At 36.2% G+C, this 15,950-nt stretch overlaps 4 protein-coding genes across 4 annotated transcripts; 2 read left to right on the forward strand and 2 right to left on the reverse strand.

Annotated features, from left to right (window-relative positions):
• Positions 1-77: 77 nt before the first annotated feature.
• On the forward strand, positions 78-804 carry CBG17026 (the record flags this gene model as incomplete). Its single annotated transcript, XM_002648847.1, has 2 exons — positions 78-404; positions 760-804. The coding sequence occupies 2 exons, from the start codon at positions 78-80 to the stop codon at positions 802-804; spliced, it is 372 nt and encodes a 123-aa protein (XP_002648893.1).
• A 1,660-nt stretch (positions 805-2,464) lies between these two features.
• On the reverse strand, positions 2,465-4,311 carry CBG17027 (the record flags this gene model as incomplete). Its single annotated transcript, XM_045236773.1, has 5 exons — positions 2,465-2,575; positions 2,620-3,039; positions 3,086-3,455; positions 3,829-4,124; positions 4,180-4,311. 5 exons carry the CDS (start codon positions 4,309-4,311, stop codon positions 2,465-2,467), a joined length of 1,329 nt encoding a protein of 442 aa, XP_045096102.1.
• A 4,170-nt stretch (positions 4,312-8,481) lies between these two features.
• Positions 8,482-10,983, forward strand: CBG26833 (the record flags this gene model as incomplete). Its single annotated transcript, XM_045236774.1, has 6 exons — positions 8,482-8,721; positions 8,766-9,164; positions 9,225-9,395; positions 9,448-9,606; positions 10,249-10,650; positions 10,921-10,983. 6 exons carry the CDS (start codon positions 8,482-8,484, stop codon positions 10,981-10,983), a joined length of 1,434 nt encoding a protein of 477 aa, XP_045099931.1.
• A 2,709-nt stretch (positions 10,984-13,692) lies between these two features.
• On the reverse strand, positions 13,693-14,774 carry CBG17030 (the record flags this gene model as incomplete). Its single annotated transcript, XM_045236775.1, has 4 exons — positions 13,693-13,752; positions 13,800-13,944; positions 13,991-14,217; positions 14,265-14,774. The coding sequence occupies 4 exons, from the start codon at positions 14,772-14,774 to the stop codon at positions 13,693-13,695; spliced, it is 942 nt and encodes a 313-aa protein (XP_045096103.1).
• Between the last annotated feature and the right edge of the window lie 1,176 nt (positions 14,775-15,950).

Genomic DNA, 15,950 nt, shown 5'->3' on the forward strand with positions numbered 1-15,950 from the left:
CAGTCACGACGTTGTAAAACGACGGCCAGTGCCAAGCTTGCATGCCTGCAGGTCGACTCTAGAGGATCCCCGGGTTCATGGGTTCATGGGTTCATGGGTTCATGGGTTCATGGGTTCATGGGTTCATGGGTTCATGGGTTCATGGGTTCATGGGTTCATGGGTTCATGGGTTCATGGGTTCATGGGTTCATGGGTTCATGGGTTCATGGGTTCATGGGTTCATGGGTTCATGGGTTCATGGGTTCATGGGTTCATGGGTTCATGGGTTCATGGGTTCATGGGTTCATGGGTTCATGGGTTCATGGGTTCATGGGTTCATGGGTTCATGGGTTCATGGGTTTATGGGTTTATGGGTTCATGGGTTCATGGGTTTATGGGTTCATGGGTTCATGGTTCAGTCATCGGTTTGGTTCATTCATGGGTTTGAGTTTCTGATCCTAAAAAAATATCCATTAAAAAATGTCAGATTTCAAAAAAAAACTGTTGCTGAGAAATGCTGAAAAATGCAAAGAAAAGATAAAGAAATTGAGAAACATTTTTCATTTTACAAAAATTCCAAAAATATCTTTTTAAAACAACATTCGGAAATTCAAATTCAAAAAATCATTGATAAGAATTCCATGAACGGTGCGAAGGTACTGTTTGAGCACTTGGCTTCCTAGCTAACACCCATTTTTTGATTTTCTTTTTTAATTGAACATCACTAATAATCAAAAGAGCTGGGAGTGAAATTTCCGGAAGAAATTTGAAATTTCCAAGAACAGAAACGGTTCGCAAGATGAAGTCAAAATCCATCAAAGCTAGTCCCTCATAAATGAAATGGAAAATCTGAAGAAAAAAAAACTAACTTGGTGGCCTAGGATCCGACCTACCACATAAAGGACAATGGCTATCAGAAGTTGCCCATAAACGTTATGTTTTCGTTGCATCTGATTTGGCCTTCTGATTTCTTTTGCAGTCCGGTGCATATGATAGTACAGTATGACGTAGCATATAATAGATCCCATTGGAAATAAAAAAAATGCTCTATTGATAATCTGAAATTTTGAAAAAAAAAACATTGAAATTTTGAAGTTTGGAAACTTACACATCTGAAACCGTCACTCAATCCAAAATCTAAAAATCCCCAGTGGTCAAAAAAGTTCCGTTTAATTTTCGATGTTATTATACTAATTGTGGCACCGAGTAATGCAGTAAGAGCACATAATATGATAATAAATGTTGTACGAAAACCCTCGAATATCCTAGAATTCAAATCTTTGGCGATAAGAGATGAACAACGATTCAAAGACATCCAAAATGTGATTAACAATGAAAAATAATTGTGGAAATAATCCAAATAAAGGGAAAATTGAATGAGGAATTTGTGAGAGATAATGAATACTCTGATAATTGAGAAAATGATACGAATAGAGTTGGTGAAAGATAAAACAAATAAAAAATTGAAGAAGGGTCCCTGAAAAAAGCTCCATAATTTTCAACTTTGAGCCCGTTTATCTCAATTTCTGTAGAAGATATCAAAAAGTAAAAAACTGATAAAATGTTACTGATATTATGACAAACATTTTGTCAGTTTATCACTTTTTGATATCTTTCACAGAAAATGAGCTATGATGACTCAAAGTTGACTATACCTCTCGCCCGTTTCTTGCTGCGCCTTTCCTCCTAATCCAACTAAAAATCAACCACAGTAACAAATTAGCAATGAGCAATAGTATTTCGAAATTCAATAATTTTATCCACCCCAGATAATCTGTAACAGGGTTTGGTGGTCGTTGATCCTCTGAATCCTCTGTTTTCCCGAAACAAATTGATGCAAAATTTCGGTGAACACAAAGTTCATGCGCAGGAATTTGGTTGTAGTCAAAAAATAAGGATTCCCATTCTTTAGGAAATACAAAAGGGAGTACATTCATTTTTTTTTGAGAAAAAGAATTGAGAATAGAGGAGTAATGAGATTTGAAAAAGTGGCGAATAAGGAAAAATATTTGTTAATTTCATGTTTTGGGCAGGCAGATGAACTTTTTGGAAATCACTAAATTTGAAAGTCATTAAAATGTCTTGAAAGCATTTGATTTGAAAGCATTCATTGTAATAAATTATTATTATTACTATTATCAGCAAAATTTCGGGTGAACCGGACCGTTCCGATTATGAGAGGTCTGGAAGGTCTGGAAGATCTGGAAGGTCTGAATGGTCAAATCTGCTTGGTCTGGCCAGGGCGGTCTGAATGGACTTGTCGGTGTAGATGGTCGGGTCGGTCGGGTCGGTCGGGTCGGATCCGTTATAGTTTAGATAAGTAGTGTTGTTATCTATGTCGGTCTATATAAATAGGTCAGGATGGTCCGGACGGCTTCAACCCCCCTTGTCGATCTCTCCAGTCGACGGTCGATCAGACCTAGTGTGCGACAAACGTGACTAGTTCTTTTTTTTTCAAAACTTTATTTATTAAAATACCAAACGATTATGCATCGGTGTGAGATCTGGATTCAATCAATTTCCGCGTAGTCCAAATTGAAAATAACACAAAAAATAAAACGGCAACTGCCAGATGGTATGCAGAGTAGACAACGTACTGAAAATTTTTGTGTACATTTTTTCTGTCAAAAAGTGACATACCTGAGCTCTAATCTCTAATTTTTCAGCATCAATAACGATAGCTGTAAGTATTGATTGGAGTGCCAACGCAACAAAAGTGTTGATTCCAAAAAGGAGACCAAACAATCTTGAATCCAAAGAAAGTGCCAGTGTCGATTGTGCAATAGTTGTGGATAATTGATAAATGACTCGATAAATGATATAGCAAATGTACATTATGATGATTTGATGAGATTGGGACATCCAGAATAGCAACCCGGATTGTATGACAGATCCAATGGCAAGGAATACGTCACCCCATTTGTTCCAATTTACATTTAATTGACGGGTGATTAAGTCGGCAGGAATGCCCATTAGAGGTACTAAGGCCTCTGTGATTCCGTTGTACTTGTTTTGCTCTTCGGGGAGAGTACCCCACAGTGTTTGAGTGTAGTTTACAATCTGAAATTGGTCAAGTACTGTACCCAGAAACTTCAGATAACCTTACCTGATAAAAAATGCAACTTGACAATGCCGACCATACGGACCACTTCAATATCAAAGGGTTACGATAAATCGCATATAAATTTTGATGTAGCTCCCTGAAGAACAGTTTCAAGTAGTCCTTGTAACTTGCATCATTGACCAGACTCTCTAAATCGTTCTGTGAATTGTTATCTTCCAATTTCTTCTGATAAGCTTTTCTCCATTTGACCATTGGGAGTAAAGATGCTAGCAAAACTGCTAGGGTCATGGTTACCAAACTGATAATGTTTAGGGTCATGTAGTCGGCCCAGGATAGGCCGATTAAAAGTTGGGCCAAGGCGTAGGAGAGAAATCGGCCGACTAGAAGAGCTGCTCGTGTGAATGCAGTGGCTCTGGAAAACGGACATCTGGATATACAGAGACAAACCGAAAATTCATGGGTTGATGGGTTAATGGGTTAATGTTTTCATGGGTTCATGGGTTCATGGGATCATGGGTCCATGGATTCATGGGTCCATAGATTCATGGGTTCATGGATTCATGGGATCATGGGTCCATGGATTCATGGGTTCATGGATTCATGGATTCATGGGTTGATGGGTTGATGGGCTCATGGGTTCATGGGTTCATGGGTTCATGGGTTCATGGGTGCATGGGTTCATGGGTTCATGGGTTCATGGGTTCATGGGTTCATGGGTTCATGAGTTCATGGTTTCATGGGTTCATGGGTTCATGGTGAAATAGTTAAAATTGTTGAAGACTTACGACTTATATTCACTTCGCGGTACCATCACATAAATATACGAAAAATAAGCAATCTCTGTGGCCGTCGCCCATCCGTAGAACATTTCTAAAAGCTGAAATTGATTGTAAAAATTTAAATTCCGACCAAAAAATTTTACCTGCATAGACCACACCGACCGTCCGAAAACAAAAATACACCAGCACGAAAAATACGATAATGCCTCAATAATTAAAATTGGTTTGTATAAAAGTGCATCTGTCAATAAAAACGATGGAATTAGTGCCACCAAGTAACTGTAGGTCCAGATAGGATAAACCTGAAAATTGTTTAACAAATGGCCTAGCAAATTTCTAGGCCACCGAAAATCTCACCTCACTATTCAAAGTGTGTTCTGACATGTTCAAAACGTTATGTTGGTATTCGTACATGTAGGGTTCAGTGGGCCGGAATTCTTTAACAGCTCCGTAGAGACAAATCAGGAATAGCACTTTCCATTGATCCATTTTAAAAGTTTAGAAAAAGTGTGCAACCGAAAAATGTGTCCTAATAATTTTTGCGCGTTTTATAGGCGCACAGGTCTTATCATCATCAGCAGTCTATGATAAAAAATGCAAACAAAGCAATGGCGCGGTTTTCACACAAAATATACTTTAGGGGGTTAGGTTCGGAACTTTGTTTATCAAAACTTTGCTTTTTTTTATGACCAGAAAACTCATTTGCAGAACTTCAGGCTATACAATTTGATGGCCTAGAAAAAGCTTCTGAAGAAAGTTAGTCTGTCAATTTTCATGCTTTAAAACTAATGTTGCTCAAATTTTAATTGCTCACTTTTGAATGAACCACTTTCCCAAATTTCTACTACCATTCGAGTTTGAATTGTGAATAATGTCCAGTATTACCCTGTTCGAGAAAGTTCGGCCACCATGATTGGCGGCCTAGAAACTGATTCTAAAAAAGTTAGTCCGTCCAATTAGTATCTAATGGTTTACGTTTTCAAACTGAAATATTGATATTTGAAGTATTTGTGCTCCAAAAATAGAGCATCCGATAGAAGAGCTTTATGTGAAGACTAATTATCTTTAATTGCGTTTTTCCCGTTAACTGTTATCGTGAATACATATTTCAGTTAAAAAATTGTCATGTGAAATAAATGTTTTCGTTTCACAACTCTTTTTTGATTTTTTAATTTTTTTTTGGTAAAGGTGTACTTTGGTTGAGTTGTGACTTTTGCTCCTAGCATTTTCCAAATTTCCACTTCAATTATGGGTCACGCTCGTACTATTTCTTGTTTCGCTCGCACTATTTCTTGAAACTTTACTCAACCCTTTTCCTGTTAAACTCCAAACACTTGATTTCTTATTTTTTCAATTTCCAAAGTAATGGTACTTTCATACACAAGACTATACTACGATCGGATTGAAGAGGCAGGGAGTATATGGCAGATTGAGTGGGGATTACCCGGTAGTATACCCGGTACTTCCATCGAAAAAGCAGTTGGATCCGGAGATGGGATGATTATTCCGTTGCATAATATAGTGAATAGTATTAACTTATTTATTCAGTTGACTTGTATCATTTTTTTTGTGTAATAAGATTTCAAAAAGCAAGGTGAGACTTGAAAAATGACAAAAATCAGTTATAACCTTCTCAGGGTCAGTTTTTTTAGGGAATCCAACGTCACATTTGTCAGTGAATCTCACAAATGTATCATTATACGTGGATTACTGTAGTAACCTATTCTCAGTCACTATCACATTTTGTTTATCGCTAAATCGATGTTTATGGTTTCTATCCGAGAGATGGAATTCCAGAATTTTCGATAAATGGTTTTCCCTGTGATATTCAGCGTTATCATTTCAATTGCTGGTGCTATGGGGATGATTATTACTTCTAAAATCACTAGAATTTATTTAATGTGTATTGGATTTCTCGATGTAGTACCTAACTCTCTTTCAGAAGAAAATAAAAATGAAGAGTTTAAAGTGGTTAGTCCATTTTTTAATTTTATGAAATTGATAAAATTGAGGGAAAAAAACAATTTGTAGTCTATCAACCGGTTCTTTAATGCATTTTCATTCGGTTCTGTTATCAGCTACATGCTTTTATTCAATAATTTGATAAAAGAAAACAAGACTGTTTTCACTGTTTCAGAATTAAGGAAACGGACTAAAAATCGTATATTTTATCACCTTCTGATTACAGCTGTCTTATATTTGGTAGAAGAAAAAATATGAGATTCTTCAGAAATGTATTTTTATATTTTCAGACAGTAAATTCTATCTATGAAGTATTAGTTTATGACCCTTCGGTGTTCTTAAATTTATATAGATTACTAGTTTTTGACACAGTCCCCTTGATGAAAATTTTAGCTATAGCCAATTATTTCCCAGAGATTTATCTTCCACTCTCATTTATGCTGGATACTGTACGCATCTGGAAAATTTTAAAGAAGCATTTGTGTTCCAAAAATAGACTATCCAATAGAGAAGCTCCTTTGAATGTAGGCAATATTTCACGAGAATAAACCGTAAACACTCTAATAGAACGCTACCCGGACCGTCCACTTTGAGCATAAATATCTCACTTCTTTTGGAAGATATCAAAATAAAAAAAGTTGTCAACTAATAAGACGATTCGGGTGGTTTTTTATTAGAGTGTTTACGGTATTACTAGCGAAAAAACAATTATTTAGTAAAGGCTTATTGTTTCGAAATTATTTTTTCCCCCGTTAACTGCTATTATATAAAAAATGTTTTCGTTTTACCACTCTCTGTTGAATGTTTGAATTTGACGATAGAGTTGGGTTTTTTCTCGAGTTGTGACATTTATTCCTAGCATTTTTCCTTTTCAAATTACAATTATAGGTCTACTCTCTCACTATTTCTCATAAACACAACCAGTCAATCAACTTTCTTCAACGAAGCGCTAAACTCCTAAAAATTTGTCGCCTTTTATCAAATTTCCAGCGAAATGGTGCTTTCATACACTAAACAGTACTTTGACTGGATTGAAGAGAGAGGTAATACAGGGCAGGTTCCAGAGCAGAATTTACCCGACGCTTCCATCGGAATGGTAACTAGACCCGAGGATCGAATGATTATTATAATATAGTGAATATTATTAACTTATTTATTCAACTGGCTTGTATCATTTTTCTGTGTGATAAGATTTCAAAAAACAAGGTGAGATTCGAAAAAACGCAAAAATCGATGACAACCTTCTCGTTTTGATACTACGTACATCGGATGATTCACAATTATCAGTAAATCTAACAAGTTTATCCTTATACGTGGATTACTGTAGTAACCTATTCTCAGTCACTATCACATTTTGTTTATCGCTCAATCGATGTTCATGTTTTGTTTCCAAGAAATGGAATTCGAGGATCTTCGATAAATGGATTTTCCCTGTAATTTTCAGCGTTATCATTTCTATTGCTGGTGCTATGGGGATGATTATTACTTCCAAAATCAAGAGAATTTATTTAATGTTTTTTGGATTCGTCGATGTAATACCAAACTGTATGTCTCAAGACAATGAAGGGTTTCAAGTGGTGAGTCTATTTATCAATTGTATGAAATTGATAAAACTGAAGAAAATTTATAGTCTATTAACCGGTTCTTTAATGCATTTTCATTTGGTTCTGTTATCTGCTATTTGGTTTTATTCAAACATTTGATCAAAGAAAATAAGACTGTTTTCAATGTTTCAATATTGAGGAAACGGACGAAAAATCGAGTGTTTTATCACCTTCTGATCACAGCTGTTTTATATTTGGTAGAAGAAAAAATATGAGATTCTTGAGAAATAATTTTTATATGTTTTCAGATAGTGAATTCTCTTCATGAAGCATTGATTTATGGTTTTACGCTTTTTGATGATACTTTTGTAAAAACACCTTTTGGCGCAGTCGCTATGATGAAAGTTTGATCAATAGCCAATTATTTCCCGGAAATTTACCTTCCACTATTATTCATTCTGGATACCGTACGTATTTGGGAGATTTTGAAGAAGTTATTGTGCTCCAAAAATAGAGCATCCGATAAAAGTGACCCTATGAATGTTGGCAATGTTCCATAGTATATATTAATCGCGAAAAATGCAATTATCTTCAAATGCGTTTTTTCCCTGTTAACTGTTATCATGAATACATATTTCAGTTAAAGGTGGGGGGACAGGAGATTTTACGGGGGATTTTTGGGGCCAGAGTATGCATTCTACCGTGACGGTGTACAACGCTTAATGTCACTCTGCGTACAGTTGTCGTCCTTGCCTTTATGTATGCAATCGGGCGTGCGCTTTCTCTTTGCCTGCGTTGCTCAGTCGGTAGCGGCGCCGCACCCTCAATCACCGCCCTCACAAGTTCAACTCCTCGAGGGGCATCTTTGAACGGAATTTCGAGAACATTTTTTTTTTCATGTCCCCCCACCTTTAAAAAATTGTCAAGTCAAATAAATGTTTTCGGTTTAAAACTCCATTTTGAATTTTTGATTTTTCGTGATAAAGTTATATTTTTCTCGAGTTGTGACATTTGTTTCTAACATTTTCCATATTCAAATTTTACTTTTAGGCTACGCTCGCACTACTTCTTAGAAAAACTTCCCTTCACCAATTCTCTGCAGAAGTGCTAAACTCCAAAGACTTGGTTTCCTTTTTCCTCATTATCCAGTAAAATGGTACTTTCATACACAGGATATTTTTTACACATTCTTGAGGGTGAAGGGAATACGTGGCAGGTTCAGCCGGCAACGTTACCCGGTGCAGTACCAGCTACCGGCAGTACTTCTATCGAAGAAGAAATTGGAACCGGAGATGAAATGATCATTAAGTTGCATAATATAGTAAATAGTATTAATTTGTTCATTCAGTTAGCTTGTATCATTTTTCTGTGTAATAAGATTCAGTCAAACAAGGTACGATTTAAAACAAAAAACAAATACCAGCGATAAACTTTCAGGGTCCATTTTACCTAATGATTCTCATTTTCTCAATATCTGTTTCCTTTCTTGTTTTTTCATCAATTGTTTTAATATTACGCACAAGGAAACGGGATTCACATTTATTAGTAAATCTGACAAACTTATCGTTATACGTAGATTACTGTAGTAACCTATTCTCAGTCACTATCACATTTTGTTTATCTCTAAAACGATGTTTATGTTTTGTTTCCGAGAAATGGAATTCGAGGATTTTCGATAAGTGTATTTTCCCTGTAATTTTCAGTGTTATCATTTCAATTGCTGGTGCTATGGGGATGATTATTACTTCCAAAATCAAGAGAATTTATTTAATGTTTTTTGGATTCGTCGATTTAGTACCTAATTGTTTTTCAGAAGACAATGAAGGGTTTCGAGTGGTGAGTCCATTTATCAATTCTATGAAATCGAAAACAACTGAAAAAAAAAAAAATTTATAGTCCATCAATCGTTTGTTCAATGCATTTTCATTTGGATCTGTTATCTGTTATATGATTTTATTCAAACATTTACTGCAACAAAATAAGATTGTTTTCACTGTTTCAGTATTGAGGAAACGGGCTAAAAATCGTGTATTTTATCACCTTCTGATTACAGCTATTTTATATTTGGTAAGAAAATGAAACATGCGAATCTTGGAAAATGGTTACTGTATATTTTCAGATAGTGAATGCTCTTTATGAAGCATTAGTTTATGGTCCTTCCCTTCTTGGAGATTTATTAGGAATATCTCTTGTTGATCCAGTCGACATGATGAAAACTTTAGTGATAGCCAATTATTTCCCAGAAATTTATCTTCCACTGTTATTTATTTTGGATACTGTACGCATTTGGGAGATTTTGAAGCAGTTTTTGTGCTCCAAAAATAGAACATCCGAGAGAGGAGCTCCTTCGAATGCTGGCAATTTTACTTGAAAATATATTACTCGCGGAAAAACAATATTATGGAAAAGTCTCAAAATTGTTTTTTAGCTGATATCATAAATATTTTAGTTTGACTCTATTTCGAGTTTTTGATTTCCGACGATAAAGTTTATCTTTCTTAAGTTGTGACATTTGTTTCTAGCATTTTCCATATTCAAACTTTAATGATAGGTTACGCCCACACTATTTTTTATAAACATTTCACTGAACTAACTTTTTCAGAAGTGATAGACTCCAAGAGCTTGTGCATAACTTTTTATTAGTATCCAACAAAATGGTACTTACATACCCAAAAAAGTATTCCGACTTTGTTCGATTTGAGGAATTTTCATGTCAGGTTCAGCCGACACTGTTTTTCGGTAGTATAACCGGCATCCAGGAGGAAGTTGGTTCCGACAATCGATCTATGATTCCGTTACATAATATAGTGAATAGTAACTTATTTATTCAACTGGCTTGTATCATATTTCTGTGTAATAAGATTTCAAAAAGCAAGGTGATGATTGAAAAAACTTTGAACAGTCAATAAACACCTTTCAGGGTCCATTTTTCTCAATGATTCTCATTTTCTCAATTTGTGTTTCTCTTCGAATTGTTTTTTCATCAATTGTTTTAATATTACGCACAAGGAAACGGGATTCACATTTATTAGTAAATCTGACAAACTTATCGTTATACGTAGATTACTGTAGTAACCTATTCTCAGTCACTATCACATTTTGTTTATCTCTAAAACGATGTTTATGTTTTGTTTCCGAGAAATGGTATTCGAGAATCTTCGAAAAGTGGATTTTCCTTGTAATTCTCAGCGTTATCATCTCAATTGCTGGTGCTATGGGAATGATTATAACTTCGAAAATCAAGAGAATGTATTATATATTTTTTGGATTTATCGATATAGTACCTAATTTAACTTCTGAAGACAATGAAGGATTTCGAGTGGTGAGTCAAAGAACACATTTATAACGTTAAAAAAATAAAATAATTTATAGTATATCAATCGGTTCTTCAATGCATTGTCGTTCGGATCTGTTGTCTGCTACATTATTTTATTCAAACATTTGATCAAAGAAAATAAGCCTGTTTTCAATATTTCAGTTTTAAGGAAACGGACTAAAAATCGAGTATTTTATCATCTTCTGATTACAGCTGTTTTATTTTTGGTAGAAGAAAAAAAGAGGTTTTTTGGAAATAATTTTTATATGTTTTCAGATAGTGAATTCTCTTCATGAAGCATTGATTTATGGTTTACGCTTTTTGATGATACTTTTGTAAAAACACCTTTTGGCGCAGTCGCTATGATGAAAGTTTTATCAATAGCCAATTATTTCCCGGAAATTTACCTTCCACTATTATTCATTCTGGATACCGTACGTATTTGGGACATTTTGAAGAAGTTATTGTGCTCCAAAAGCACAGCATCCGAAAGAGGAGCTCATCTGAATGTTAAAAATGTTCCATAGAACATTCTTGCGAAAAGAAAAAATTCGTTGCGAAAGAAAAAATTATAGAAAACCTATTATAATTGTCTCAAATTCATCTTTTTTTTCTTCCCGTTAGCTGGAACCATAAATATTCGCATTGAAAAAAAAGTGAGATAAATGTTTCATTCTACCACTCTTTTTGATTTCTTGATTTCTGAATACAACTTAATGAAAACATTTTTTTTTGGTTGAGTTGTGACATTTGCTTCAAGCATTTTGGAAAAAATTATATTAAAAGCTCAAAATGTGGCTCAAAAATACAGGATTTCTGATGCCTGGCCTATCGGGCCAGGGTCGGGTCTTTAAAATTTACGCAAGCCCGGCCCGGCCCGGCCCGGAATTTTACAAGTATGCTTTAGAGAAGACTTTCATAATTTCTCAGCTTTTTCAGCTATCAATGAAACATGAAAGAATAGCCTTGTGATTAGAGAACTTCAGAATCTCAGAAAAAAAATCTCAGAATCTCAGAATCTCAGAATCTCAGAATCTCAGAATCTCAGAATCTCAGAATCTCAGAATCTCAGAATCTCAGAATCTCAGAATCTCAGAATCTCAGAATCTCAGAATCTCAGAATCTCAGAATCTCAGAATCTCAGGATCTCAGAATTTCATTTAAAAAAATTAATGTCGTTTCTCGAAGTCCTTTTTTTTGGGATATTGAAATGTATTTTTGCCCGGAGCAACCTTCTGTCCCAAAATAAACCTCTTCAAAAACGTTTATATGTACAGTACTGGCCAAAAAGGTATTCGCAAACGATTTTTTGAGAGTAACTTTGCTGAAACTTAAGGGATCGATCTGAAAATTTTACTGTGCATGTCGTACACGGTGACGACAAATTGCGTACAAGGAAATTGCATCATTTTCAGAAATTTTTTGTTTTTTTCAATTTTTTCAATTTTTTCGTTTTTTCACTTTTTTCATATTTTTATATTTTTGGATATTATGGTTTCTAAGAATGTTGGTTTTGGCTCCTATGTATTTAAAACTGTTTACAGACATGGCCAGACCCCTCGGAAAAAAAAAACATCTCTCAGGACATCCGTAAAGCCATCGTCATCGGCTTCAGAAGTGGATGTTCCAAGGACCTCTTGGCGCAGCAGTTCAATGTTACTAAACGTGCCATCGAGAAGATCTTGAAGCAGTTTCGGGATGAGGTAATATTCGAAAATAGTATAGTTATGGAAAAAAAATGTTTAGGGAGCCTTGGTGGAGCGAAAATCGCCTGGAAGACCGCGTATCACGTCGAAGAACATGGATCGGAACATCGTCCGAGCTTCAAGAGAGGATCCCCAGAGGAGTTCTACGGACATTCAGATGGTCGTGAAGACTCCAAATGAAGTCACACCATCCCTGAGAACCGTCAGAAGACGTCTTCAAGATGCTGGACTCCATGGACGACGGCCAGCTAAGAAACCATCGATCAGCAAGAAGAACAGAATCGCCCGCGTAGCATGGGCCAGAGCTCATCTCCACTGGGGACGTCAGGATTGGGCTAATCACGTGTTCAGCGACGAATCCAAGTTCAATCTGTTCGGTACTGACGGTATCAAGTAGATTCGCCGTCCGGTTGGATGTCGGTTCGATCCCAGCTACCAGCTCCAAACCGTCAAGCATGGAGGTGGATCGGTGATGGTCTGGGGCTGCTTCTCTGGGACTTCAATCGGCCCGCTGAAAAGAATTACGGGCATCATGGATCGCTTTGTGTATGAAGACATCTTGGAGAACACAATGAGACCCTGGGCACGGTCTACTGTGGGCCGGGCGTTCGTTTTCCAACAGGATAACGACCCGAAGCACACCTCGAAGCACATCAAGGAGTGGTTCCGACGCCGCCACGTGGATCTTCTGTACTGGCCAAGTCAATCTCCGGACTTGAATCCGATCGAACACCTCTGGGAGCATGTCGAGAGACAGCTTAGAGGGATCCGTGCCTCGAATGCCAACCAGAAGTTCGACCAACTCCAAGATGTCTGGCAGGCCATCCCGATGTCTGTCATCGACACTTTTCTCGACTCGATGCCAAGAAGATGTCAGGCGGTAATCGACGCCAAAGGCTTCCCAACGAAGTACTAAAGCTATTTTATTCATTTTCTATTGTTATTTTTCGTTTACCGGTCTATCCTACATCTCAGAAGTCAAAGTTCCATTTACCGGTTTTTTGCAATTTTCATGAATTTTTCGATTTTTTTTCAATTTTTTGAAATTTTGACTATTCTTGTTGTTGAATCAGTTTCTTTTACCGTTTTAAACTTTGTCTTAAAATATCAGATTGATTCGGGAAGTTTCAGAAAAGTTATGCTCGAAAAGCTATTTGCGAATACCTTTTTGGCCAGTCCTGTATGTGTTTGAACCCTAAACGAATGTCTATTTCACTTTGGTTTGAGTCCCCTCCTTGGCTTAAACTACTGCTCGTAGTCATTGAGCTAGCATCATTTGCCAATTGAAATCAAGAATACAAAAAAAAAGAATTTATCGAATGAAATAAGTGAATTTAACCATCTATCCCACTTTTCGTGTTGTAACAATGCTTGCTGAACTGATTTTCGGACTTATTGTTATCTGAAAATAAATCTCAAAAATATAGTGAAATTCTACAACAAACTTACAGGTTTCTGGGATCCTTTGTACCACAACAACTCTTTAACTGATTTTCTATAAGGTGTAGAAACTCCGAAACAAACGAAAAAATGGGTAGTTGCATTCAAAATCGCAAAAGCGAAAATAATAATCTCGAAGCAGTTAACTATTTTTCTGAAATACGAAGTTTTTAGACGTTACTAGTAATATTACAGCTAACATCAATTTTGGAGCATCCACTAGTAGAGCTTCAAATACAAATCCTATTCCCATTGGCCCTTCAGCACAAATACAAGTTATTGTCATAATGATAACCAGTTTGGAAGTGTTATCAGGATTATTAGCATTTTTAGAAACGACGGAAGTTTTTTTTCTGGAAACTTTTGCCTTCTTCAATTCTCTTATCAGCAAGACAGCTAGTACTGGGAGCACACTAGCAAGAATGATCTGAACCGTTTTTTCTCATACATTCCTTGTTTTTTTGAACTTCAAACCTTCAGAATCCCATCGAAAGCTACATAAAACATATATATCTCTGGTCCACTGAAGAACAGTTTATTACTTATAAAGCCATATTTTGTCATACTGAAGTTAGTCGGGTACCCACAGGCTTCCGGAGGTATCCAGATTTCAGATATAAGATCCACGCGGATCACATAAAACATAGACATTAGGGTACTGACAATGAATGCAATAGTCAAAGATTTCCAGCCTGAAGATGGTTTGGAGAGAAAGTTAAATTTCGGATTTAGAGAATTTTTGATGATAAAATAGCGAACAGATGCCATCAGAACACCGAGCCACGCGGAAAGTCTTCGGAAGTCGTCCTTGATAAATAGGAGAAAATAATTGAGCCTTGTGATGAAATAACTTTTTGGCACGGTGCATTCGTCTTCAAACGATTCGGGTAATATTGCAACAAATTGATAAGCTATAAGGCTCAAATTCACAATGTCACTGATAGCGATACCCAACAAAATCACATTGATCACATTTGAGATCATCGATTTTCTAGAGAGTACGATAATATGAAAAGCGTTTATGAAAACACCGATACTTGCTAGGACGAATTTAGTTTAGTGAAATACTGAGACGCAAGTAAAATATTGTTTCCGATAATTACAAGAGCCTCTTTTGTAGAATTGTCGAATTTATCGAAATCTGAGCGAGAAAAGTTTTGAGACATTCTCAGACAGAAAAAATGCGGATGTATGCTGTAAGGCTCTGTTTGTTCTATAACGAACAGGTGGATGAAATGAATTCAATTAGTGAGTAACCCAAATTATGACAAGTAAAAACAAGGAACCACTACTCTGCAGGAAGCCACATCAGACCTGCAGCTTCCATACCTTGTGATACCGGCAGGCTTGCTCGGAGTCGGAAAACGGATAATCCGATTTTCCGATTTTTTTTCGGGGAAATTTCCCGACGGAAATATTTTCCGGTTTTTTCTTCGGAAAAAAATTTCCCGACGGAAAATTTTCTGAAAAAAGTTTTATAGAAAATATGGGACGTTCAAGGCACATCGGCGATATTTTTGTTGATTTTCGCTGTTTTTCAACTTTTAATTGTCAGTAACAGCGAAATTAAATAAGTTTTTCGAAAAAAAAACATCGGGAAAAATCAGGAAAAAAGTCGAATATCCGATTTCCCGAAAAAAAATTTCCGGAAAAATTCAGATATCCGATTTTCCGAATATGGTTTTGCGAGCAAGCCTGAAGACCAGACCGCATTAAGCTAGCTTCATCTGCCAGTTGAAATCAGATCAGCAACATTCAACAATCTCACTTAGTCGCCTTATGTGGCTGTCACCAAGCAGCAGTTTCGTAGTAACATCGCATCACATCAGCGCCTATTAGCAACACTTCCACTACGACACTCCGTTTTGCCGCTTCGTGGATGGTTTTGTAAATCTACACACTGCAAGTAAGAACTTTGTTATTCTTCGGTCCCTTTCCTGATTTTATAATTTTTTTTGATACTAAGCTTATCTCTTTAATGATGCAATTAAAATCATATCAATATTCCTTATATACCGTAAAACCTCTAATAGAACGACACCCGGATTGTCCACTTTGAGCCTATATATCTCATTTTCTGTGAAAGATATCAAAAAGTGGCTAACTAGTAAAATGTTGCTGATATCCTGATAAACATTTTAGAATTCCACCACAGGGCGA

This window comes from Caenorhabditis briggsae, assembly GCF_000004555.2.
Source record: "Caenorhabditis briggsae complete genome, chrV, whole genome shotgun sequence".
Lineage (NCBI taxonomy): Eukaryota > Metazoa > Nematoda > Chromadorea > Rhabditida > Rhabditidae > Caenorhabditis > Caenorhabditis briggsae.